This window comes from Mugil cephalus, chromosome 6, assembly GCF_022458985.1.
Source record: "Mugil cephalus isolate CIBA_MC_2020 chromosome 6, CIBA_Mcephalus_1.1, whole genome shotgun sequence".
In the NCBI taxonomy this organism is placed as follows: Eukaryota; Metazoa; Chordata; class Actinopteri; order Mugiliformes; family Mugilidae; genus Mugil; species Mugil cephalus.
In genome coordinates this window covers 4157109-4183698 of record NC_061775.1, presented here as the reverse complement: position 1 = coordinate 4183698, position 26590 = coordinate 4157109, and the positions used below count along the sequence as shown (strand labels likewise).

General features: G+C 40.2%; 1 protein-coding gene across 1 annotated transcript in view; it reads right to left on the bottom strand.

The window, feature by feature from the left end:
• agbl4 (AGBL carboxypeptidase 4) overlaps positions 1–26590 on the bottom strand; it is a 253123-nt gene that overhangs the window by 213031 nt on the left and 13502 nt on the right. The window contains exon 3 of the mRNA XM_047587733.1: positions 18355–18479. Within this exon, the coding sequence (XP_047443689.1) occupies positions 18355–18479 (125 nt within the window). The remainder of the gene's footprint in view (positions 1–18354; positions 18480–26590) is intronic.

Genomic DNA, 26590 nt, shown 5'->3' with positions numbered 1-26590 from the left:
CTGGATAATAGCAGATTTCAGAGAGGAACTTTTGCTTCTTCCTCTTACCTGGTCATCTGGGGATGTCTCGTCTGATCATTGGCCTGTTTTTAGAGAAATGGAGTAGAACCAACGAGACCAAAGCGTTTTGAACATTTTAATGATGTTCCTTATTACTGAGTCGAACTAGATAGTCCCACTGATGCTTCCTTTTGCATTTATTTAAGACAATAGAGAGACGCCACTTCATCTCTATCATTTATCTCTTGTGTAAGTGTTTGACTAAATATTTTGTTACTTTAGCATTCCGTGAAAAAAAAAACACATTTAATCGAAAGAAAAACTGTTTTTGTTGTTGTTGTTTTTTTGGTTTTTTTTTGTTTTTTTTTTTGAAATTCTGAACTTTCTTACAACCGTGGCATTTTAAACTCAACACAAAACTCTATTGCCCGGAGCACATTGCAGCGGCATCAATTTCCCCTCTACAGCAGGTGATATTTTAACAAATGTGTTCCTGCAACAGCCAGTAGAGCTGAGGGCCAGGGAGGTGCGGGGTTATTTATCGAGACCTGGGAGGAATGATGGCAAGGGCGGTGGGCAGCAAGGTAGAAAGGCATGAAGGCAGGCAAGAGATGAGACAACGCAGAGATTGTCCTATAAAAACACAGGGGACTGGAGGGAGTCCAGGGGCCAAGGGAGAAGGACAAGAGTGGGATGGTTGGGGAGCAGATAGATTGAAAAACACATTTACTTAGCGACTGGCATAGCACCGCTCACAAATCCAGCTTGGCATGAAGGACAATTTGGAAGCAAAATGAAGGACATCCATGGGAATGAAACAGAAAAATAAAAGGGAATGATCTAGCAGTGTAGGTATAGTTTAGGTGAAAGCATATTTGGACATATTACTTACTTTTTATATTGCAAATAATTTTCACATATCACATATTTTTATGTGATATTTAGTGGTGGTACAAGAAATGATTTTCTATTGACAGGTGCTTCTGATGCTCTGCCCCCTCAACATGCAACATGTTCTGCACCCAAGTCAACCAACATATAACACATGCCACATTAACTTAATTGACAGTCCAGCAGAGGCAGGAGAGCTGCGACTGTGAGGTAAAACAAATGTGCATTTGATTTGTTATTATTTGTATGAGAAGGGGTTAAAGAAATAAGCGTGGGGGCTAATGGCACTCTGACAAATGGAGAACGGGGTATATGAACCATGAAATGAACACTCTGGCAATTGGAAGGCAGGAGGCTTTCAGCACCGTGGTCAGCAACAAAGTGCCTGCAACATCTCACTGGTTGAGCGATGGTATTCACAACACTAAGGAGAGCCGGGGAGAACAACAGAGGACAACAGCAAAGCCAGAGGATGGAGGGAGGGGGGGGAATTAAAACAAGTTTAGGTGTGTAGGTTTGTCTTTTGTGGATTTTAAAAATAAGTATATTCAACTGACATTTGTGTTTTTCATTGGCAGTGGCAAAAACAAAAAGGTTCTGTGTAGTTCAGTAACTTCATTTGAACCGCAACACAGTGATTGAGTAATTTATTTCAAGTCAGAATAGAATAGAATTTTTTGTTGAAAATAAGGTCAATCGAAGGTATGTTTTTTTCCCCCCTTTTTTTTTTCCTTTTTTTCCCCCGCTCTGTAAAAGTAGCTGTCCTCGCAGCTGTCAGCCTGTCTGTCTCCAGGTAAGGTGTGCGGGAGTTTATCAGGGTAGAGCAGAAGGCAGAGCTTAGATAAAGTTAGAAGGAGAAAATAACCTCCACCACCTGGCACCCCCACTGCTTGTGAATGTGCCTTTTTCTCATTAATTGTTGTTGTGGTGCGGTATACAGCCATTAAACAGTAAATAAGTCATTAACTATGCTGGCTGCCAGCGTGCCCTGGGCCAGGACCTGTATTTGTTGCAGTGAAATGGAAGTGGTGGGCCCTGCAGGCACAGAGGCCGAGGTTAATGCATTTGGGTTGATGACGGACAGCCGGGGTTCTGCTGTGCAATCAACTCACCCACAAACGGTCGCACACACATACACGTAGATGCATACAGTATTGCTATTCGTCTACATCAGATATGGAAAAGAAGACATTCAGACAATAATTTGAATGCATAAATTACAATCATTAAATAATGGTAATAATATCATTTGCTACACACGGGTTTCCCCCTGTGAATATTATCCTCTAAATATAGTACAGAAAAAAAGTGAAGAATTATAAAAAAAAATGTAGCTTCCAAATTTATGGAGCAAAAAATTAAAATGAAAGTCTCAATTGTGAAAGTAAAAATAAAATGCAATAAAAAAAAAAATGTTAGCACAGAATATGATGTGAGAAAAGAATCTAAAGCCTGATCCTCAAGATGAAAAATGTCTATTCCCCTAATCCTCCTCCAGCTCGTCTGTTATGTATTAGGGTGATCATTATTTTTAATTATTTTTATTCTGTGAACTTTTGTACCTAAGATGTTATTTGTGACATGAAGTTGCCCTAAAGGAAGTACATCAGGCTATGAAATAAACATAAGTTATCAAGTGCTGGACATTTATTAAATTAAACTGTTAATTTAACAGATTTTAACAATAATTTAAATGTTGAGAAGCAGATGCAACTGATCCAATTATTTTACACAACATAAGGTTGATTATTCTGTTTTTTAATCCAAAAATAATGTTCCAGTTTTGTCAGAGAACCAAAAATTTGAAAGAATATAAATTAGTTTTATTGGCAAATGTCAACATTCTGAATGAAATGATGATGCAATAAATGTTAATCTCTGATTTAATTCACCTTTTCCCTTCATAAAGCATTTTATATCATAGCTAAAAGAGCCCAACAACCTTCAGAAAGAACAGTACAACGAGAGAGAGCTAACATCTTTTGGACCCAATATAATCTGGGAAGAAATGTGATGCCCAACCAATCAACTGTGTGGGAGTTTTTTAAAATTAGAATTGTTCCTGGTTTGACACAGTATAAAGGCTGATTAGGGCTCATTTATTTCCAAACCTGCTATGAAAATAGCCAATTTGGCTATGGGAAAAGCATCTTAGGATATAGTAATAACTGTACTAATAAAGCTGAATTTGATTCTATGATTTTATTAATTTTTTAGAAATAGAAAAAAATAACACAAGACACACAAACGCACACAAACACACACACACACACACACACACACAGACACACACACGTACATACTTGGCGTATGTTGCTGTGCTTCCTAAGACAGTATGGATGATCAAAATGCCATTAATTCACATTCACGCCCATTTACAGTTCTCGAAATCTAAACAAATACCAAACGGAACTTGCCAAACCATATTGGATAAAAGTAAATTTGTTGTCAGGCTGTCTAAAAGCGGTGATCAAACATCTCTGCTGTCCCTGATAAAATGAGAAGTCAAAATAAACATCTTGTGTGTGTGGGCTGGGGAAAAAAACTATCTTTAAAATCCACATGTTTTGGCTGAAAAGGTATGGTGTCAAATCCAAAAGACAAAAAAGGCGAGCTGCCAAAATGAAAACATCCCATCCGATCCCTCAGCATCAGTGAGCGATGGGGGCTGGTGTTATTCTAATAAGGCTGTAATTAAAGCTTCCATCTCATCTCACTCTCATACTTGCGTGCACTCTCTCAAAATGCACGCACAAGCGCACGCATATGTGGGGAACCACAAAAACACTTTGTTCCTCCCACCCACCTCTAGTCCATCAAGGGGTGTGTGTGTGTGCGTGTGTGTGTGTGTGTGTGTGTGTGTGTGTGAGACTGGCGGCGGTGGTGATGGTGGGGGGGGAGTTATAAAATCATTCTTAATTACACATTTGTCACATGAAAAGCATTCTGCCTACTTTGTATGAGCTCTAGCAGTCTGATTAATTCAGCAATCCTCACATTCCAACTGCTCATTATACACCAAACTTCCTCTCCTCTCTGTCTTTTTTATCGGTGTCTTCCCCCATTTCATTTTCTTCCTCATTCCTTTGGTCCCTGACATTTCAGGCTTTTCATTTGAGTGCACTGGCGTGCGTATGCTTGCCAGATTCAGTAGCCACAGAGGCAAGCTTTTCCTTGGGGATTCAGGGTTTGACAGCACACATAGGCTGTCAGTGTTCTGTGCTGGCTAACGATGATAGGACAATTAGAGTGGAGAGCGGAACACTATGTTTCCTGCTATTTACGCACCTCTCCACCTACCAGTTATACAGGCCTTGTTGTATCAGAAAGAACAATCAAATTCTTTTCACATGAATCCGGGGTGCTTTTGGATTACCCACTGTTACGGTCTCCTTTTCTAAACCGGCTCAAGAGACTCATCACAATATATATTGTAAAAGGGAGACCAGATCGCAGTTGACGGTTCAAACAGTGTCTTGTATTTAAACTTGAAGAGAGCAGGGGTAAAAACCAAACAAATCAAACTCAAAGAATTAAAAAGAAAGGTGCCAGCCAAGCAGAACAAACAAGGAAATTGGACCAGGGCCAACCCAGGACCACGACCTCATTGAACTACGTAACTAGACAACTTAAAGAAAGAAAAGTAAACCTACATAAAACACACAAAGTCTAAAAACAGGAAACCTGCAGCCCAGTCCAAACCTGCAGCCTAAACTAAAATAACAACCCCAACCAAGGTCTGATAACTCATAAGAAATTAAATAAACCACTTGCTTCAGGGGAAAGAAAGATCAACTTAAAAGACAACCTGTCCTCTGGCGTTGTCCCAAGCATGTGCAAGACAAAGAGGATGAGCAAGAGAGTGCCACGGCTCCTCTCACCTCCTTATGTAGTCTCCTCCTCCTACCTGAGCACTTATCACACTCAGGTGCTCAGCAGGCCAAAAGAGGAGTAACCAGGGGGAGACAGAAAGCAGAGCCGCACGTAACACCCACAAATAATAGATTTGTTACTCATTAATCACCCATAATGCTCAATGCATAGTGCTCGATAGTGTCAAAGCTAAAAAAGAAACAAACTGAAACTGAAAAACTATTTTAAAAGCGGAAAAGCCATCTTTTGTACCAGATGTATTTAAGCAATACAACCACAAGACCATATTGTCCAAGAGCCGTGGTGTAAAAGAAATTCTAGTCTCACTTTTGTTGTGAAACAGTGTTCATCTGTTTGAGCTATTTCCATCTCTTGATTCCTTTGTGACTTTACAGGAAAGCACGGGTCCACTGCATCCCTGGAGATGCTAAATCGTGGCATCAGAAAGACAAACAACATCTGTTTACTCTCAAATACTCTCTAGCAGAGCGGCTGCTGTGGAGGGGATATCACACATGTAGAAAGAACAAAGCAGGAAGGTGTCTCTATCACACTGTGATCCCCACTCTGAGTCGTGTTTTAGAGAGAATCCCTATAAAGTTTACTTTGCTGAAAAAATCAATGACAGGGAGAGTCCTCTGTGAGAGTAGAGCCAAGTTTAGGATTTGCTATTCTAATATAGGGCCCTGTTTTTATACCACTGGAGATCATCTTATATCAGCAAAACAGTATGTTATTGTTTGTTAGAAAAAGTTGTAATTTAGCCATATTTACGTGAAAATACTTATACCACACGAAGGAATGAGGTCTCTAGAGGGGTTTTTAGAAATATAACTCTTTACTTGTCTTCAGTTACCTGAGACAAGATATGTAAATTTTTTAAAACTGGGTTGCCCGACAGTAAGTTTCTTCTTTACACATTTCATGATGGAGTAAACCTTGATAGTTAATTGCAGTTCAGTGACTTAAATGCATTTGCTTATGAGTGTGTATTGGTGCACCCACGCACAACAGGTTGCCACCAGTGGGACTTAAAACGTTCAGTGCAGATGTGACCAGAGCAGGAAGTTGTATACCCCAGGGGCTCTGACACACACCGCACACACAAACAGACTTGGACCAACCAGCCTGAATAGTCACTGCTTTGTTTTATTGACATTTGGCTTCTGAATATATACCTGCAGGCACCAAGGATGGACAGAACGCAGACACACATTTGAGACCACAGTCTTGATTTATGGTGGTGCACAGTGTTGACACCACCTACTCCAGGTGCTGTGAAGAGATAGAGCTCTGCGGGAACCACAGCTTTTCCCACATACACACATGCGAATACAGACACTGTAGTCCCATTCCAAGGCCATCGCATTATATCATACTATGTGAGTGTATTAGTGAGTGAGCAAGTACGCACTTCCCACTTGTGTGTCTATAAATGTCCCTCAGCACAGCATGCTCTCTGAGCAAGCACACCCCCAGCAGCTAGACCCCCACCCAGTGTCACAGACAGCGCATAGAGTAAATTAGCCCGACTAGCCTGACCTAACCACATGAGGTGCAAGTGCATTCTGAAAGTGTCTCCCTCCGAAATGTGCCACCTGCTTCTCTCCTTCCCTATTTTTGACTGATAGCCTCATACATTCAAAAATAAAACACAGATAAACTATTTGAAGACTTAATCATTAACAAATGCACACTATATTTGGAAACAAATTGTAAACGTATAGGAGTACCTCTAACAGAGCATGGTTGGTCAAGCGGTGACAGTTAAATCAGACCAATCCTACTTTTAAAGAAGGTTCATTTGTACATATTTCCAAACATAAAATCATGGTTAACATGAAATTTTCTATCTAATGTGCATTTTCCATATCATTGTATCTAAACATACTGTGGAGCGATGCAACACTTAAAGTGGGGTCCTTACATCTGCGACAACATAAAAACTCTGTCTTTTAACATGAACCTGGAAATAATAAGGAAGTCTGACAGGTAAAATGAAGACTGGTGGATGTGGCCTACTTAACAGCAGTTTATTTGAGGAAATGAACCTGCAGCCATTGCTCACTTTGTTATAAATGTGACTTTGCCTCAGGTTTCCAGCAGAACATTGCTTACTAAGTAGAATAGTGGTAGAGGGAAAAGTGCCATCAGAACTAAGTGAGGATGTTGGAAGTCGCCGTTTGATTCTTAAACAATGCCTTCCAGGGTCAAATTATGGTTTGACTGAAGGTTTCTAAGGGTGTGAAAGATTACACAGAAAATGGGGTAGATGCATCCAAAGCGGTCAGTTAAAACAGGAAGACCAAAGCCTTCACACCATCAGAAGATCAACACAAGCTTTGTTTAATGAGAAAAGCAACTTGAACACAGGAACGGAATTTGCAATGTGATAAAGTCATCTTTACTCATAAATCCACATTTGAGATTTATAGCAGTCAAGGTTGTGTGTGGGGAGAGAAACAAGTGAGAGATTGATATAACAGTGGAACACTGTGGTGGGAATATTCAACTCAGTGAGTGGTTTGCCTTCACCAGAATTGGACATCAGCACCAAATCGACTCCACCCTGACCAAAGAGAGGAAGCAACAAGCTACAGCCTCAGGAGAAGGATTCATACTGCAGCCAAATAATGAGCCTTAACACTTCTAAAAGCTTGAAGAAGAAAATATTCTCATCTACTTTGTGTGCTTTCCACTTTCCACTTGTTGAATCTATTGGAAAACGCAATTATAATATGTTGTAATATATTTCTATAAAGATGCAGAATTCAAACCAAGCAAAGCTTCTTTGTGGGGTACCTCAGGACACTATTCTGGGACCTCTTCTGTTTTTAATTTACATGAATGATTTACCAAGGGTCTGCCATTATGTACTGCCTCTTCTATTTGTTGATGAACCATGTCTTGTTGCTTCGCATGAAAATTTCACAACGCTGATCAAAGAAGAACCAAATGTAGAACTATTATCTATCTCCACGTGGCTTAAGATGAACAAGTTATCCCTTAATCAAATTTTATGGTATTTTATAACAAAACAAAGAATATCAAGGAAAACGCCAACATTTTGATAGATAATGTTGAAATAACTCAGGTTCCACATTCTTAGGTGAAATTCTTAGGTGTCATAATAGATAAAAAAAAAACTGACATGGAAACATTGATCTCGTATGAAGGAAGAGAATGACGTTAATAAGTATTTTGAATAGAGTTTGACCCTTGGTGAACAAATCATGTGTTTTAACCTTAATTTATCCTTACTTTGTTTATAGTAACACCGTATGGGCAGCAACATGCCCTACATTTCTCAACAAGATTCTGCTTATCCAGAAGAAATTTAGGAGAATGGCTAATTTCACCAAAAAGAATGATTCTTCTAGTCATCTTTGTAGAAATTTTAATTTGTTATCAATATTCTATGCTGTGCCATGCAATCCGTGTGTTTATGCATAAGTATGTACATTATTCTCATGAATTCTCTTGCTGTTCACTTTGCATATTTTTTTTTAATTTTCCCTCACAGACATTTATTCACCTCATACCAGACATTTTAAAGACTTTTATTTCACATATTGTCAGACGTCTCTTAATAAGTAAATCTTAAAATACAGAGGCCCTTATGGAACAATTTACCTGCTTCTCTAAAAGCAATATCTTCGCTGTTATCATTTAAAAAACTACTGAAAATGTCACTCTCCAGCCAAGATGTATAGCTTTTTAAATCATATGTTAACATCTCAATATTGCATTTAATATTGTTGTATATATAATCAAATTTTGTACTTCAATTTTGTATTTTATTTTTGCTTTGCACACAACGTACTTCCATTCATTTTCAGTTCCTCTACATTTGTAGATGATTTGTACCTTTGTATTTTTTGTTTCTCTTTCTTTTTCTGTCTCTGTCTTTATCTTATTTGTAGTTTAATGTTGTTTTTCATTTGTAGATACATTTTGTTTTATATAGGGGAGGTATTTAGCCTTTCTTGGCTTCCATCTCTCCTGCACAACAATTAACCATTTTTACCATTTACCGTCTACCATTTTAATGTTTTCTATCTTCAATGTGCAAAAAAAAACAATAACAAAATAAGAAGTACTGCGTGTCATGGACTTCCCTTTACTGCAAATCCATGCAGACTGAGTGCCAGTGACATTACAGCAAGAGTGGCACGCCACATATAAAGGTACGCTGTAATTTCATACATTTTTCAGAGATTCAGATTCTCATGCCAATGTGCCCACTATAATTTCTAAATGCACTTAATGTGTTACAAAGATGTATTTGCGAACAGTAGTGTAACATTATATGGTAGAGTTGTATGTACTGATTTAGTCTCCCTGCTGATTTGATTACTGAACACTAATTCGAGCCAGCAACACTGAAATCAAATCTGTTACGGGATTTGGCCAAGCTTTAGATGGGGGACCCGTCAAGACGACAGAGAACGGTCAGTTGTTGTTATGGCTGACTGGAGACAGCAATAGGGCACATGGATGAACCATGTTATACAACTGTTACATGCAGACAGAAGCTCAGAAAGAAAGTAAATGAAAAAAATAAAATAATTATCCCAAACATCTTTGACTAAGATCTCATATTAAAGACATAGAAAAAGATTGGGCAGCCTGCAGACGTACAAAGATATAGTAAGTTAGAAACGTGGTTGGGTCTAAGCCCCACAATCCCTGGAGTATATTTTGTCTTATTAAAATTTCAGTAGAGGCAGAAAGAAATGTTATAGCAGTGTGATGAGAAGACTAAATGAAAGCTGAAGCTCTGATCTTTCCACTGATGTGATGTGATAGCACTGTACAGGAAACTGGAAAGGATGATGAGGCCTCTAGCCTAAGTGGTACACAATGTGATGCCAGAGAACACACCAGTAACATGTGACAATTTGTGCCATGCTGCCAACACAGGTAGACTTTATTGTTCACTTACACGCATTTGACAATTTATTAGGTACACTAATAAAAACATTGAAATCTAATGTATTATTATTATTGTTGTTGCTGTTGTTGTTGTTGTTATTGTTATCAAAGTTATTTAACCTAAGACAGTGATTCAAAAGTTGTTTTCAAAATAATGGTAACATGTCGGCACAACACAATACAAACCACAGCTTTAGTCAAGTTATTTCAAACAAAGGCAGAATACTTTAACCTTCAAGAAGCCATGATTTAGTGTGAAACTGTTTATGATATGATGGATGGATGGATAGATGGATGGATAGATAGATAGATAGATAGATAGATAGATAGATAGATAGATAGATAGATAGATAGATAGATAGATAGATAGATAGATAGATAGATAGATAGATAGATAGATAGATAGATAGATAGATAGATAGATAGATAGATAGATAGATAGATAGATAGATAATCACTACAATGTCACATGGCATTCTTATTAGATGGTGAATATTAGGATAGTAACTTGTCAGTAGCCTCCCTAAATAATAAAACAGCAGTCAACAGACAGCTTAGCCCATCAGCACACTGTTAAATTACAGCCATCAGCACCCCCTCCCCCCTCTGGATCTAAACTCTCCTCTCTAACACCAGGAGAACAATCTGCAGAGTAATTAGCCTCCACCAACAGACAGTTACAGAGAGAAGGAGGACGTTTGGCTTGATTAAATTATTAAACCACACAAACAAAAAACAAAAGCAGCATCAAAGAGGCACTGCGGCTCTCCTTCAAAGCTCCTCGCTGTTCCCTAAATACAGAATACAGAGAACGTGTTCTCCCAAGCCGCTGGTTGGCATAATTAGCTAAATGTGTGCATTTGTGCACAAGTGTGTGTTTATGTGTGCGCATTTGCTGTGATTGGACCCATTCCTCCAACTGCTATCTAAAATAACCAAGTGGTTAACGACAACATGATGCCAGGGACCCCCAACCCCCCCCCCACCACCGTATCAACATACGCACGCATCACACACGTCTATACACACACATTAAACAATACACTAATTACAACATTTATAACTCCCCCTTGCCTCCCTGTGTCTCCCCAACCCCCAACCCACAAATCTGTGAATCTGGAATTGAATTTAGCCCAAGTTGAGGGCTGCGCTGGCATGAAAAGACTATTTGATTAGAACGGCAGTTGTTTCATTTGTGGTGCAGCAGATTGCAGAGCCTCACTATCCGGTGTGCAATCTGTATTCATTACTCGGTGTAAAAGGATGATCCATGTCCTGACACCAGGCTCATCATTTCATGCAGATGCACAGCAGCTCCACAAGGCCCTTACCGAGTCACCATAAAATGCCTCCTGCTGAAACCACAGCAGTACTCGTCTCCCGTCTTCCCTGCTCACCACTTTATTCCTCGTTCCTGGCTTACATACCCTTATCTGAACGTTAGCTGTTAATCTTTGATCATATAAACAGGCAATTATTTGATGTTGAAACAAAAACTATTTGTAGTAAATTACAAGGTGTTTTTTATATTGACCAGCATGAATAAGCATTAATGTTAAATTAAGAAAAAAAAAATGGAAAACAGAACCAATGCTATTAGTTTTAAAAATGCTGAATTAACTGTTCATACACTAACAACGTTATCTTTCTAAAGAGCCTCAGCTCTCCCAAAAGAGTAGTTTGCAGCACCTCACTCCTCTCATCGCTCTCTCTCCATTCTTCCTGCTTTCCTCTATTCATTTATTGCTCTCTCCTGATTTCTTTTTGGGTCCATGCTGTGCCATGCAACCGTGTCCTCTCCATTCAAGTACAGCAAAAGCCTGCTGGCCCCCTGCCACCAGCAACCTCTAAATCAAACCTATCAAAAGACACACAGCATTTAAACTGAAAGGTACCAGCCTTTATTTAGTGTGCATGGATTGGTGCATTGTAGAAATTGCAGATTTGTATTTGTGAACCTGTATTTGTACACATATAAGTAATCCTTAAGGAACCATTAGGTGATCTAATTTACAGCATTGTGATAATGTGATAATTTGATAGAGTTAATTCAGGTAAATGTCAGAAGGAAATTGTGGATTTTTTTTTTTTTTCCATGTCTATTTTGGTGAGTCACAGCGCAGTGTCGCTGCCTATCTGGTGACGGATTGAACTTTTACATAGGACTGCGGTTTTAGGATTGATTACATTTCCACACAATCTGATTCAACTTTACTAATCAAAAAAAGTTAGCAATACAATCTGCACTAGAACACACTTTCCCATCCCTTTTTTTCTAATCCTGACCTGTTTCTATTCGTACCCCAAGACATTTTTCGAGCACTTCACTGCTCTTTGCAGTTTATGACTGGATTTGCAAAACTGAGTCGACTTTGGCAGCATCTCACTAAGCCATACTGCTGGGCTCCGAATGGATGCATTTGATGATGGCTGCTGATGAGCATCCTGATTGATACACACACAAATCCATCTATGGGTGTTCATGTGCCAGTTAAACATGTCACAAACTAAAAGTCACTCTCAAACAAAAGGTGAACTTTTGGCTGATATGATGATGTTTCCACATATAATATTCTGTGTTTTCAATGAGTGCTGTAAGACAACAGTGTGACAGATTTAGTCATATGTAAATAGTAATGCATTGTTTTAAGCCCTTTTTAAGTCTTTGGAAACTGTGAGCTAAGAGCTACGCATGTGTCTCTGCTGTTTGAATAAAGCGAATTTGAACGCCTAATAAAACGTGTCTGCTTCATTTCAAAACACGCTCTTAAGCTTTGTACCTCCCTTTTAAAGCGAATCAAGCTAAAAATAAGCCAATGAATTTTGATAAGGAACCTTATGTTAGCAAAGATAACCCAGGGAAAACTCATTTTGTTATCAGGGAGACAATTTGAAAATTCATTCTGTGCTGTTGTCAAATCCTTTTGTCCATGTCATTATGAGGTGATCTGGGGAGCATCGGCTTTTACAATAAGGTAGCATGCCAACAGAACAAGGTCACTTACCCTACACCACTGACACAGCTGTTTGATGTCTTATATGTCTTTCAAACCCACAACTTCCTTCTGGGGTCTGATCCTAAACTTTCTGTGGCTATGTGCTGAGTTTGAAGTGAAATAATCCCTTTGGCAGACACATATAGGAACCAATGTCTCCCCTTTGGAGACTGCATGGAGGAGAATCTTAAAAAATAATTTCCAAAGTAGAAGAAGCCAAGCAGAAGATACATGCATATCTACCTTGTGCCATATGTTGCAGAGGCACAGAGGAAAACACAATGCGAAATAGAAGACAAGTACGCCAATTGACAACACTGTACAGTAAGTGCCTGCGTCAACAATTCTAGTCCTAAAGCGCTGTATCCAGCGAGCCCAATGTGGTCCTGCCACAAGTAACTGCCGCCACGCAGCTGTCTGCAGTGCATGCTCATGGCCACGGTACGCCAGCAACGATTAGCCCATGTTCATCCAATGGTGCTCACAAGAGACTTGTCTGTCCTCTTGTTCCTCTGTCACTGCGTTAGGACATCACAACTCAAATGTCAGGAGACTCAGACAGTCGGAAGACGCGAGTGGCTCAGAGGCGAGGAAGGAGGAGACAGATGTATAACAGAAAGGGGTGGTTGGAGTGTCCCTAAACACCTCTGCCAACCTAAGAAGACAGGGAGCAGTAAGGGTGAAGTTCGATGTGCTGATCTGCACAGAAATGGCAGACAGGCCTTCTAAAGCAGAACATTGTCCAGAGGTGATGGTGCAGGAAGCTAAGATAAGAACCTATATTATAGAGCCTGACATTGATGTTACACACCACAACCAGCAGCTGCCTTCCCAGAACCAAAGCCAATATGCTCTATTTAGAACGGGGGGAATTGTATTGCTTACATGAACAAGTTATTTCTGATAGATACACCAAGCTTACTGCTCCTCATATACCCTCTCTCCCCACTTCTGTCTCCTCTGTATGGAAAAAACAATCGGTGTACTACACAATCATTGCAACGCTCTTGCGCTACTGCCTTCCCTCTTTCTCAGTCCTTCTCTGTCTGTCTTTCTTTCTCCTCTACTTTTAATTGTTTTTAAGAATGTATCTTCAAACTGATAAGTAAATTACACATTTAGAAAATGACACACTGTTGAGGATGTTTGAAAACCTTTTAAACTCAATTATGGATTACGACATGTGGTTTATATATTAATGCACTTATGGTCCCAACAAAGTGACATTCTATGGAAAAAACAGCCACTGCAGAAAAGTAAAACCAGGTAATTAGGGTGACCAAGATATGATCCATATTTGTTCTGTGATAGTTTTAATATTTTAATGAATGATTATACCCCCCATGACAAATTGCATAATGTCACTAATTCAAATAGATGAGTATCATCTGAAAAACTAAAATGATGACAGGTCTTTAAGGATTCTTTCTAACACATGGCCTATTCTTCTTCTATTCGTCCTCTTTCCTGATTATGGAGAGTAACTGCCCTACACTGTGCTTTCCCTGGACAAGTGAGGCTTACAAATCACCCCTGCAGCAGTTGGAGCAGTTGAAGGCGCTTGGTGCAAGGTTTTACTGCCTGTCTTCTATGAATGGCTCCCTGAAGGCTCCTATGATAATAGCTCACAGCCGTGCCCTTCACGGAACCTGACATCAAGCACACCCCTACAGCAGAATGGAAAGGCATATCAACTTACTCAACGGGGTGCCATATCAACTCACCCACTGGTTTCTGATCATAACCTAGGAGCTGGACTGGAATAGCAGTAGCTGGGACTCACATGTCAAGCTGAAATCCACTCAGTTTGGACACAGAAAGCTTTTTTTTTTCTCAGTTCCCATGTTACAGAATTTTGTGCAGTATAAATGAGAAATGAGAAATATCACTCCATACTGTATATCAGACCACCGTAACCATCACCTCAGCATTCAAATGTGTTTTTTGCACTTGCAGATGATTTGCAGTGTTTATTTTAGCATCTTAACAGGCAAATATTTGCACATTTAACACAGGATGGGAACGCTGTTTTACATATATTTGGTCATCCTGAGGGGAACATAAACCTCTGTACCAAATCATCACTGCCATCTCCTCGTACTTCTGGCTTAAAATGGCACATATGACAGAATGGGTCTGTTTATACTACGTTTAACTTCAAATAATGTCATTTTATTAATTAAAGGGTTACTGATTTTTTTTCAATAGAGAGAAGTTTGCTGTACAGGGGGAGGTGTGAAGTAATTATTTGACCATGTTAAATGAACATTTCCTGTACTTTTCTCGTCTTCCCTTATCTTTCTCACCTAAGCCAGGTGTCAACTCTCAGTTTCCTGTATTCCTCCTTTCAAATTAAAGGTTCTTTGCGGAGTCATATAATTGTGAAGTAAAAACATTTCAGAACGTTCTGAAGTGCCAGGAGCAATAATTTTGCAGCATTATATATAATGAAAAACTAAAGTAAGTTATCGAACTTAGTCCCATGAAAGTCTGAAATACAGATGTAGATAGCTACATAAAAAGTAACACAAAATTGCACTGTGTCAGCAGATGTTTGTCTCCCTGTGCCCAGGTCAAAATTCAGCATGATTATTCAGCACAATCTTTTTTTCTTCTTTTTGCAGAAGAAAAAATGCAAATCTTAAAAATGGCCACGTGGTCCCAGTCATTGCAACCAGCATAACCAGAATTTGACTTTTTAAGGTAAGTGAGTGGCTTGATAAACAAAGAAAAGGAAGAAAGGACCTTCATCCATCCAGCCATCCATCATAACCGGTGCTACGGTGAAGCCAATTTCCACAAAGCTGCTAAGCTGATTGAGGCAGACCAAATCTGTTTCACCAGCTTACATTCCTTCAAAATGGCCATCTCACTTCCAATATCACGGGCTTTTACTGTTCCCCATTCCCTTGGCTCTGGCTGAGAGTTAGCAAGGCTTAGCTGGATGAAACACTCCAACAGCCCAGTTCTTCCCTGAAACCCACTGATATCTCTATAGCACAGCCCCCACCCCCCATACTGTAGCTACATTTACTTTATTTACACATGCTATTATTCTTTGTCTATTTAATTTAACTGTCTTATATTTGTTTCATATCATGTGAATATTACAACCATTAAGATGTAAACTAAAGATTTTTGTGAATTCTGATCATTGTAGGCATACAGTCACAATCTAATCAGTGCCTGTATACACCTTGGCAAAATGCAGAGGCAGCACTTAACCACAACAGCTTTTGAAGTGGATTAAATTCACACAAGAGTCTTTTGAAGAAGGAAATTGGACAGATAAGAAAGAGTTTTCTATGAAAAAGGCTTGTCAGAGGCCCTATACAGAGAGAGAATGGTAGTGCAAAGGCAACAGTGATTCACCTCACCTGTGGGCCTGCTCTTGTATATACCACTGCATACACAGTATCTTCACGTATATGACATTTATATATCTTTAATCATTACTGTGTTGGATTCTCTTCCCTCGTCACTTTCTCTCTGTCTCTCTCACAGTCTTTCTGTCATTTTGCCACAACAGCAAATATCCTGTTGGCCCAGGCTGCAGGCTGCAGGCTGCTGGTGCTGGTCTATCTGGCCCTGGGATCGATCCGGCTCCAAGCCGAGGCCTCCCATTCATCTCAGTGCCATAAAATGTGATTAGTGCTGACTACAGCACTGCAGGGAGATGGGCTGATAGGCCTGATAGCCTCAGATAGGCTGGGCTGGACACTCTACAGGAAGACAGCAGCGACAACGCGCTGTGGATTCCTCAATATATTTTTTATTTCTTTTGGTTTTTCCTTTTTCTTTTTTTCTGTCACATTGAGTTTGCTTTTTCTCACTCTCATCTTTATTAACCTCTTTCTTCATACCGCTGTGCTCTGCACAAATAATTCAGCAACAGTCCAGCTTTTAGTATATGGCAATATTGCTAGTTTTACCTCCTTGATATTTTGCAATGTTATACTTAAGGCTAGCTGTGTAGTGTTAGTAGTTAGCAGTTGTAGTGGGGCTAATCTAATCTGTCGGTTGAAAGTCACACAGTGGCGTGGTGGCTGCACTGAGGGGGGTGACTCCGGGACACTAGTTAATTCTCCTTGAGGTGTCGTGGGCCTAACTTAAGGAAACATCAGTGAAGGGAGGTGCCCACTTGAAACCCCAATGATGTGCCATATACTGCCTACTGTTGTTGGCTAGGCTAGTTAGCTGGTGTTTTCTTGCGTGTTACTTCTGATCTGGGCAGAGGGGAGAGATGTTGGTTGAAGTGTAGTCGCAAGTCCCATCACTTCTTACCTGGTGCTGTTGGCTAGGCTAGTTAGCTGGTGTTTTCTAGTGTTTTTTCTCCCGTGCCTAGGCTAATTAGCTGGTGTCTGTTAGAGGTTAGAGGTGTTGGTTGAAGTGTAGTTGCATGTCCCATCACCTCTCAGCACTCGCTGCTGTGGACTAGGCCAGGTAGCTGGAGTCTGTATCTTAGTACTATCTTAGTATCTTACTTCTGTAGTATCTTATTTCTGATCTTGGTAGAATGGAGAGGTGTTGGTTGGAATGCAGTTGCATGTCCCATCATGTCTTTTACCTAGTGATGCTGGCTAGGCTAGGCCAGTTAGTAGCTGTCTGCTGGTCAGTTTTGGATTGTAACATATTGTCCTGTGTATTACTAAATACTTAAATGATAGTTCAAGCCACATATCACTGTGTCCACATGCAGTGCATCTCTGTGGCATGTGACAACATATATCAGCCAATCACAGGTTCTGAATGTGTCAGTGGCAGAATCAGATTTGGAGACAAGTAATCAACCTCAGTTTTGCATGGAGGTTATGGGCACAGACAACTATCCTGATAAAAAAAAATCTGGTATTTGTACATAGCCTTGACTCCGTAGATGACGAAAAAGCAATCAACCAAACATCAGCAATGGGAGATGTCCATGCTTGTGTGCATGGCAAGGTCAAGGCAAGGAATGAAAAGGAATACTGTAGAAAGGCAATATGGGTATTCATTAGAGGAAGACAGCAAGAAATCTGGCTAAAGCTAACATGCTTAAATCTAAAAAGGAGAAATGGGCTACAAACAGCAAAAGAGGAAGAAGCAAGGAAAATGTAATGAAAAAATACTCATGATGTGGCAAAGACTGGAAGACTGGGAGAGACGAGTTTTACTATGTTTCACAGAACCAAAATATGTTGCAATTTTAGTTAAAGTTAATTGTTGTTACCTTGGTAACCATTAATTTGAGGACCGAGCTTGTCATGGGAGCGCTCAACATGGAGGCGGGGGCATGTTTATTCTCTTGCTTACTCTGCCAAGATGGTCAGAGTAATTACTCGTGCACCAAAGGTAAGAATTAAGAAAGCATCCTATTATAAATTGATTTGACATACATGCATAAACAATATGATACTACTCAACGAAGAAGCATGTGAATGTTTGAGAAAATATCCATGATATTGGGGAAGAACTGGTATTTATAAAGATGTATATTTTACTATAAAACACTTGTGTCACTGTAAACCTGTCAACGATGACGCAAAATGACTGAAGGTGTAAAATCTCTGCTGTTTTTTTATTAGGTAAACATCTGTATACTGTATAGTTGCTTGTTTGTCATTTTGTGTTATGTAGCATATGACAACTAGTAACGCTATATATGACCACAGCATCTGACCTGTGTCTCCCGGACGTTTTCCACGGTGAAGTTGAACCAGACTCTGAAGCGAGGGTTGCAGGTGTCAGGCCGGATGAAGAGGTCAAACTCAAACTCACTGATGTAGTCAACGCGGCCCAGGTTCCCTGTAGAGAGGGTGAAGCAGCTGACATTAGCATGTTGTAGAACTTTGATGACACATGATCTTTGGTGGTTCATAATTGCATAATTCCACGTGGTTCATTTCCTATGTATTCCTAAATTGTCTCAGTCAATGGATTGAAAATATTACAGAAAACAAAATAATACTGTGTGACCTACTTTGAATTGAGGATCTGCTTCCAAAGGCGTGTTAAATCAGTATGCTAGCGTCAGTGTGAATCACTGCTACAGCGCTTCCTTGTCTTGCTTGTCTGGCTTATTACTACATCTGCACAGTCGTCTCCATTAGTAAATCTCTTGAACCGATACAATGCCCAAAGAGAGTAGTACGAGGAGTAGAAAGACCAGCAGACAAGAGTTTCCAGCCATCCATATCTGACACAGAATATACTATTGACACACACAAAAAAAAAAATCCTAATGATCAGTGGCGATATAATTAATCCATTGGGAACCATTTCCCTGGTTCCAATTCTCATCGCTGTCTACGAGATGGCTGGAAGGTAGATGATTACATGACAAGCCTTCTAAACATACTCCTTGGCTGTGTCTTCTAACGCATACATGGAAACACATGTAGAGAAATCCTATCCCATCTTATCTTATCTTATCTCTTGTTAGCACTCTCATTGAAGCTGCAAGACAAAGGTACTAAGCTTATGTGAACTGAATGCTGGACCCAAGTCAACTGAGCCACTTCAAATGTTGAACTGAAACGCTGTATAAGACCAGCAGCTCTTTAAAGAGTCAAGTTTACTGGCAAACTAGGCAGACCACAAGGCTGAATCTCATTCACCACGCTACACCAGGACATCAGGGTACCGTTGACCACCTGGTGGCAGGTAGTACCATATCAGCAGCACGCACACACAGAGACGTGCAGCTGATTATAGACAGATGGGCTAACTACCACACTGTCAAAGCAGATCCCTCTCCTTCTGCCATTGGACAGCTAATCCACAAGTCAGCTTGCAACACACACACACAGACGCACACACACTTTGCTCTGGTCTACTGAAACTATCCACAGAAGTTCTAACATTATACAGAAAACTACCAGGTGCTCTGACATTTAAACAGCAATAGTTTAGATTGTATTGTTATAGTTACATTTTAATCTGCAAGACAACATATGACATAAACGCACAAGCAGTAAGAAACTAACTGCAAGGTGTTATTGCGTAACAATGATCCGTATTTACATTTAAAGCCATTCCGCTAACAGCTTCCACTAATGGTGAATGGCTTTTCATTCCAGCACTCCAATGCCAGGAAAAAATACCCCCTCTGCAGACTAGTACTCTGACTGATTAGAAAGTGACTGGGCAAAGCTGAAACACAGCATCTTATGTAAGTGTGCTTCGTCTACTTATTCATCTGGACTGTTTCTGCATTCAAGATGAATACACAGCTCCATGTAAGGAAAGTAAAATTATCCGAAAAACAAAGGTGTATGTGAGAGAGGCAGGAAGTCCAGATGATATTTTGCTGCTGTATTTGTGTTGATTTCTATACATCAATAATTACACATCTCTCTTCAGTCATCAGAATAAATTACATTGAGACCCAATGAAACAAACTTTTCTTTATTCCTTTTTTCCCCCAATTTAATTCAACCTCATCATCCATTCAGTCATGACAATACAGAACTGGAATATCTTCAAATAAGATTTTTATTTGATATTATAACAAGGTGTAATAAAAATGACCATCAAAGCACTGCCCTGCCATGGTTTTGTACAGAGGCTGCCTTGCTACTAAGCAGGAAGACATGCATGGACCAGTATTTAGGCCGTTTGGCAAGGCAATCTCCAGCCATTGAAAGCAGATAAAGCCAAGAGCAGGCAGAGGGTTGAACCAGACGCAGCTGCAACTAGCAAGCGCTGACAAAGACAAGAGATAGACGCTAGAGCAGCACCTGTTCCCCACAGATGTGACACTGAATCGATCATCTCTCATACCAACATCACAGCTATTCACAGAGCCGACACCGCCTATTAGACCGAGTTGATAATGGCCTCCAAAGGTCGTTCCTGCTATCAGAGTCTTAATAATGTTATTCAATAATGAAAACATAACCACTCTCTTAGCACACTTTAATTATTTATTAGGGGCGATTATTTTTTAGGCCTGAAGACAGATGGTTTTAAGCAGTCATCGGAAATCAATGAAAATACTAACTAATCATTTTTAATGGCTGGCAGAGAAACAACACCCAAAACCAAATAAATCTACAGGAGTCTACTACTTTCAAAGTGTATGAAACCATGAACATAACTTGCTTTATTTTTAGTGCATTCCATCGAAAACCATGGGTTCTTGTATAATTTCTTACAAAGGATATCAGAATCATTCCAAATGTGGCAATGTGGAAAGAATGAATCCATTATCTAAGAAGTTATTCTGGCTGTCTTTCACTTTACTGGAGGGACACACTGAACTGACGGCAATGAAGTACCGGCAACAAAGGAAGACTGTGACGCCACATCCTGTTGTGTGTGTCCGGCCCAAAAACTTCAAACTACAAAGACTACGCCCAACAGCCAGCTGGCACATACATTCGTGCCTGAGTAAAAAGAGTTAGGGCGTGTCCTACAGAGCTGGTCACTCCTGCATCAGCTGAGCAGCTGAAAATGTATTCATTCTAGAAGATTATGCATTTTTTGTCTTTGAATGTTCAGATGAGATGAAAAAATTAAAGGAGATTTACCTCTGAGACCATCAGAAGCCAAACATGCATTTACACATCTAGCCAAAAGTTTTAGTTGAAAAGATATAGGATAGAGCCCAAGCTAATACCGGTCCGCTCTTGCTTGTGAATACTGTGGTTAGCAATAGACAGTAGCCATGGCCGACTGGGTTATTGAGCCTGATGCTGCAAGGCCTGACATGAGAGATGGCTGCAGCCTCAAGGTTAGAATTACATGTTCAGCCCACAGAGCAGCAGAGATATGACACGCCATTGATCCCAGTTTTAATTTTATGGTGGCTACCTCCAGATTCAAACAGTTTGGTGAGCCGGTAGCCTGACCCTTTTAATCAATCCCACTTCATTTAGTATTTAGCTAACACTAATGGCAAGCAGATTTGTCTAAAATGCCCACAGAAAGCATCAAAGATACACTACATAAAACTGAGCTAAGTTATGTTGAGTCTGTTTGATGTTCAAACAAAATTCACAGTATGCCAGATTTGTCAAGAATTATTTTAGGTTCTTTAAGGAACAGACAGACTGCATAGTGTAAGAGAAGCTAATGAACTACAGACTAAGAGACGATGAAAAAGAGGGCAAAAGACACAATTTCGAGTCCTCCAGATCTCTTGCATAATTCCTCTTGAGTATCATCTCACTCCATATTCTTTTTCAGTGGTGTCTTGGCAGGTTATGTTGAATATCAATCTTTGTCCTTGAGGGAAAAGTAGTGCAGCATTTAAACATTAACAAATTGGTTTTCAACAAACAGCTTAGTCCTGCTGGTGCAGCCCAACAAAACACAGTTGATGGTTCTGCACAAGATTTTACACATGACAGCCTCTCCTTGAGGAAAACCCTGAACAAAAGCCCCTGTCTTTCTCTGTATTTTCCTGGCGTTCTTGGATTCCCCTCTCCTTCTGTCGCCCTCACATGCCCAGGAAAACAAATGAGAATAAGGGCAAAATATGAAATATGAAAGATTTTTGGGTAGGTGATGGAAATGACCTAACTCTATGCTGCTGCTAAAAACAAAAGTAAAATGGGTATGAAACCTGCATCATTACACAGGGCCATAGGCAAGTAAACAGGGTGCAAACATGAGTTGGCCGAGTGGACAGTCAGTCATTCACACATGGGCTCCCAGAGTATGTGCGTACGTTTCAGTGCGACTGTATGAGAGCGAAAGAGAGCGCTGGAGAGGGAGCAGAAGACCTGGCTAATGTAATCCCATTACGGAGGTACAAGAGGGAGCAGTCACAGTGCTCAGCCCACACAATGGGTCGGCCTGCAGCCTGTAGCTATCCACTGGATGGATGGTTTCTGCCATGCAGATGGATCATCATACAGCTGCAGCAGGCCTGCCCGCCTCAGGCCCGAGGTGGAACTCACTCGCAGCCAGCCATTAGAATAGTAATAGGCAGTTGTTTCAAAATGAAATACACTGTGTGGTTACGGTGCTTTCTATTTAGCAGCTGTGTAGGCTGTCTTGTCCTAACGCTTAATCACATGAATTATCCATAATATAAACACATTTGGTATATTTATGAGTACAGCATGCAGCATTAGTTTAGCTACACCAAAATGAAAAGGCGCCGGAAATAGTGTAGCATAAACATCTCAAAATCACTGTCAAATTTACAAACCTAAATACTCATACCAAACAATTCATTCAATATCTCCTGACTCCCACAGACAAAGCCACAACTGTGTTTAAAAACCAGACTATAGATTAAAAGAGGTCTGTACTGCTGAGGGACACCAGTCAGGCACCTTCTTAAACTTATTTTTTTCTGTGTTCTATTTCATTATTGGAAAACACATCAGTTTTCCCCCCGGCTGCTCTGCGGTGTGAGGAGGATTCCTGGACACAGAAGAGGGGGACTGATAAAGATAGAATTGATTCCAGCCAGCAGCAGCGACAGCCACAGTCAAGGGGGTTCAGTTCAGACCTGCAGCTAAACGTCTGGTTTTACTCTCTCTCTCCCTCTCTCTCTCTCTCTCCCTCTCTCTCTCTCTCACAAGGCAAGTTGTCACCGAGGCAACATCAATCTCCTGCCTCATGACTTCTCAAAGCATGCCTTCTCCCCTGATGCCTTATCACTTCATCTGCAGGCAAGATTAAAGAGGTCACCTCAAAGTTTCCACAATCTAACTACCAAACACGTATAATAAACTGCAGTCTACCTTCCCTTTTAAAACATTAAAGAACCAGTGTAAACCTTTGGAAAATACTTCCTAAATGCGTGCTTCTTGCTGAGAGTGAGATTTGAACAAATCTCACGTCTGTACTGTGAATATGAAGGTGCGGTGCTCCCTTCAAGGAACCTTTTCTTGCTGGCGCAGAAAGCGACAGATCAAAAGTGCTTCAACAAGGCAATGTAAAGAGCTGTTGAGGATAAAAAAAAAAAGGTAACAAGATTTCAGTGAGTACAGAATTATTGCTGTGGTGAGGCATAATGTTAAAAACAGAACATTCATTCATTCATTACTACTTCCAAAAATAGCTTTGTTGCACATTCACTCTTTATTTAATAATAATGTATTACTCCGTTTAGATAAGCTAAATTACTACCACACTGGTTACAGGAGGGAAATATATTTTACCAAAAGCTGCACCTATCAATGATTCTGTATTTTATTTTTTTTGTTTGTTTTTCCCATGTTACTCATCAAAGGCCACAGCCCAGCAGCTCCCTGTTGTGTTAGCATGGCTTTCGAAAGTTCATTACGAATAATCTTTACCCACAGATCTGTAAATTACCCAAGTTGCCAGATCGTCTGTGAAGCACACACAATCCACACACTGCATGCAGTTTTGACTGTGTGCCACTAGAACCTGGTAACCCACTGTATGAACTAGTTTGCTAACATAGCTGCAGTTAATGAAAGATTTTCATTTACGATTCTTTTCCTAAATGTAATTTATAAATAAATGTAGCAGTGAACAATATTGCTCAGATCCTATGTACTGTGTATGTTTCAGTATCTCACACATTCTCACACACGGTTGATACTATTAATAAATACATACATACATGGATTTTGGATAGCGTGGAACATGGATAGCATGATTATTACATGTGTAGACATTTGTCTCATCTGTGTGTGTGTCCTAGTTAGGTTATTATTATGACTTATTACATCATTTTTTATGGTGCGTTACCCCAAAATTAGTAGTGGTTCTGTGTGGCCGAGGAAGAACAGATGTTGCAATGCTACAGCTAATGCAGATCTTCACAAACTAACCAAAGCTGAAAAGGAGCTATGGCCCCTGTAAAGCTGACACAATGCACACAGGTGATATGCTTTATACCTCAACAGGCAAACAATAATTTCATTCAAAGATGTACCACAAAATGACTTTTTCATCATGTAATAAGAAAAAAAGTGTGCTTTAGATGTATTCCTTGGAATAAGCATCAAATGTAAAACCAGTACAGTACTAAGCTATGAATCCTTATGGTTTGCATTGTACATTGGACAGACAATACCATTAAAATAATGAGAGCACTCACTAGATATTCTCTTGACCACAACGGTGTGGCCAATACTGAACAGAATATAAAAACTATTTTCATTTAAATGTAATATATGAATCTAGATGGAGGTCTCCTAACACCAGCCACACACTCTCACACGCGTGCTATGTGCGTTGGTAAACATTATGTGGAAACTGTTGTGAAAATAATCTGAATATACAACAAAACCGGGATAAGAGCAGACAATAAGAAGGGACAATAACTGGAAAAAATCATATTGTTATGAGTCCATCTATGCTCCAGTGAGCTCCTCGTTTCAATATAGATGAAGAAAGCTGGGCCCGAGGACAGCAGTGAGATATGCAGGCAGCCCACACATATCTGATGATGTACAGGCCTGCCTGCACATTCTAAAGAGAACACATTTTCCAGCTAGCCTTTATAATTGTATTTTTTCCCTTTCCAAAAGGCCCTGCAGCCAGACTCGTCGTATGCTCCATCTGAAGCGGTTGGTGTAGTAATGGGTCATAGTGATGCATTCATAGTAGGACTAGCTTAATTGTATTATCAATCTCATCCAGACAGTGCGTCAGCCCCACAGCCCTGGACATGCTACTGTCAGACGCTCTGCATTAGTATTGGGAAGTGAACCATGAGCAATTGCAATCTTCACTTTCATCTGTTTCTCAAGCCTAAAACGGTGGGTTAGCTAGTTGAATGATGTTTTTATCAGGACGTGGCCTCTGCCATTTCTGAGACTCATCCTCTGTGTCACTTTCTTTCTGTCTGCCCATCTGTCTGTAACTCCCCCCTTCTCTCTCTTTATCTTTTTCTTTTGGCGTGTACTGCATGTTGGTGTCCACTGAGTACATGGGAGTCTGTCTAATTTCATGCTATCTTTAAACAAGTTAATTATGTTGGGCCCTACAAAGACTGAGGACAAACAGAAGAGGTGGCAGCCATGGCAGAAGGACAGCTACCCAGGTCAGCTCTTTGTTGTTCTATTTTGTTTTGTGTATTCTTGTCCAAGTCCTCTCCCTCTCTTCTCTTCTCTTGTCTTTCTAGTTTTGGTGTAACTCCCAGCTTCCTTTCCTCTGTTCCTCAGTAGCAGCTCTCGTGGTGGAGGAGTTTTTGAGATAAAAGACCAGGGAGCTGAGGAGTCCTTTGCCAGCCTAAGGCAAGGAGAAGGTCAACAGGCCTGCTAAGAAGAGCTGTTATCATCTTGGTAACATGTTATCGGAGAGCCTGCAGTAGTGTTTATTTACAGTTATTGCTCCCTCTGGGTGCACACTTCAACGCCTGGGGCTGATTGCTCTGTAATGAGTTCAGGAACACAGGGAGCCGATGCAAGAAAAGAAGGAAAACAAGGGAGGCAAGAAATCACTTGCCAATAACCAATAGGTCAGCAAGAACAAAAATCAAAGAACAGAAGAGCTAGTTCATTGAAAATGCAGGAAAATCTGACAAAAGGAAAGTGTTTGTGTATACCAAACGCAATTTTCTTTCCAGGGCCTATGTTTTGCCACTGAAGAGGAAACAAGTCATCATGATTTGCAGTTCCTCAAATGAAGTACAACCCAGTTAATCCAGAGTAGCATTAACTAGATCTTGACCTAAAGTTTGCTGTGTTTGTTGTGTCTGTAGATAGACGGCTGCTCTGACTTAAAACACTTGATTTCCATCTGTAATGTCCAGAATTCAGGTAATTACCTTAAGGTAATTTACTTTGCCGCTGTTTTTTTCTGTATTTATTTTCCTGACCTGACCAGTGCTGTGTGAGCTAATCAGATCGATCCATATTTAACAGGATGAAAGTTAAAGCGGCAAGACTCAATCCAGGAGTTGAGCCAATCAAGAAGGAGGATGTCTCCAAATACCATGGTAGATTTTTAAAGGGACTCTCTCATCGTGGAAAAGCATT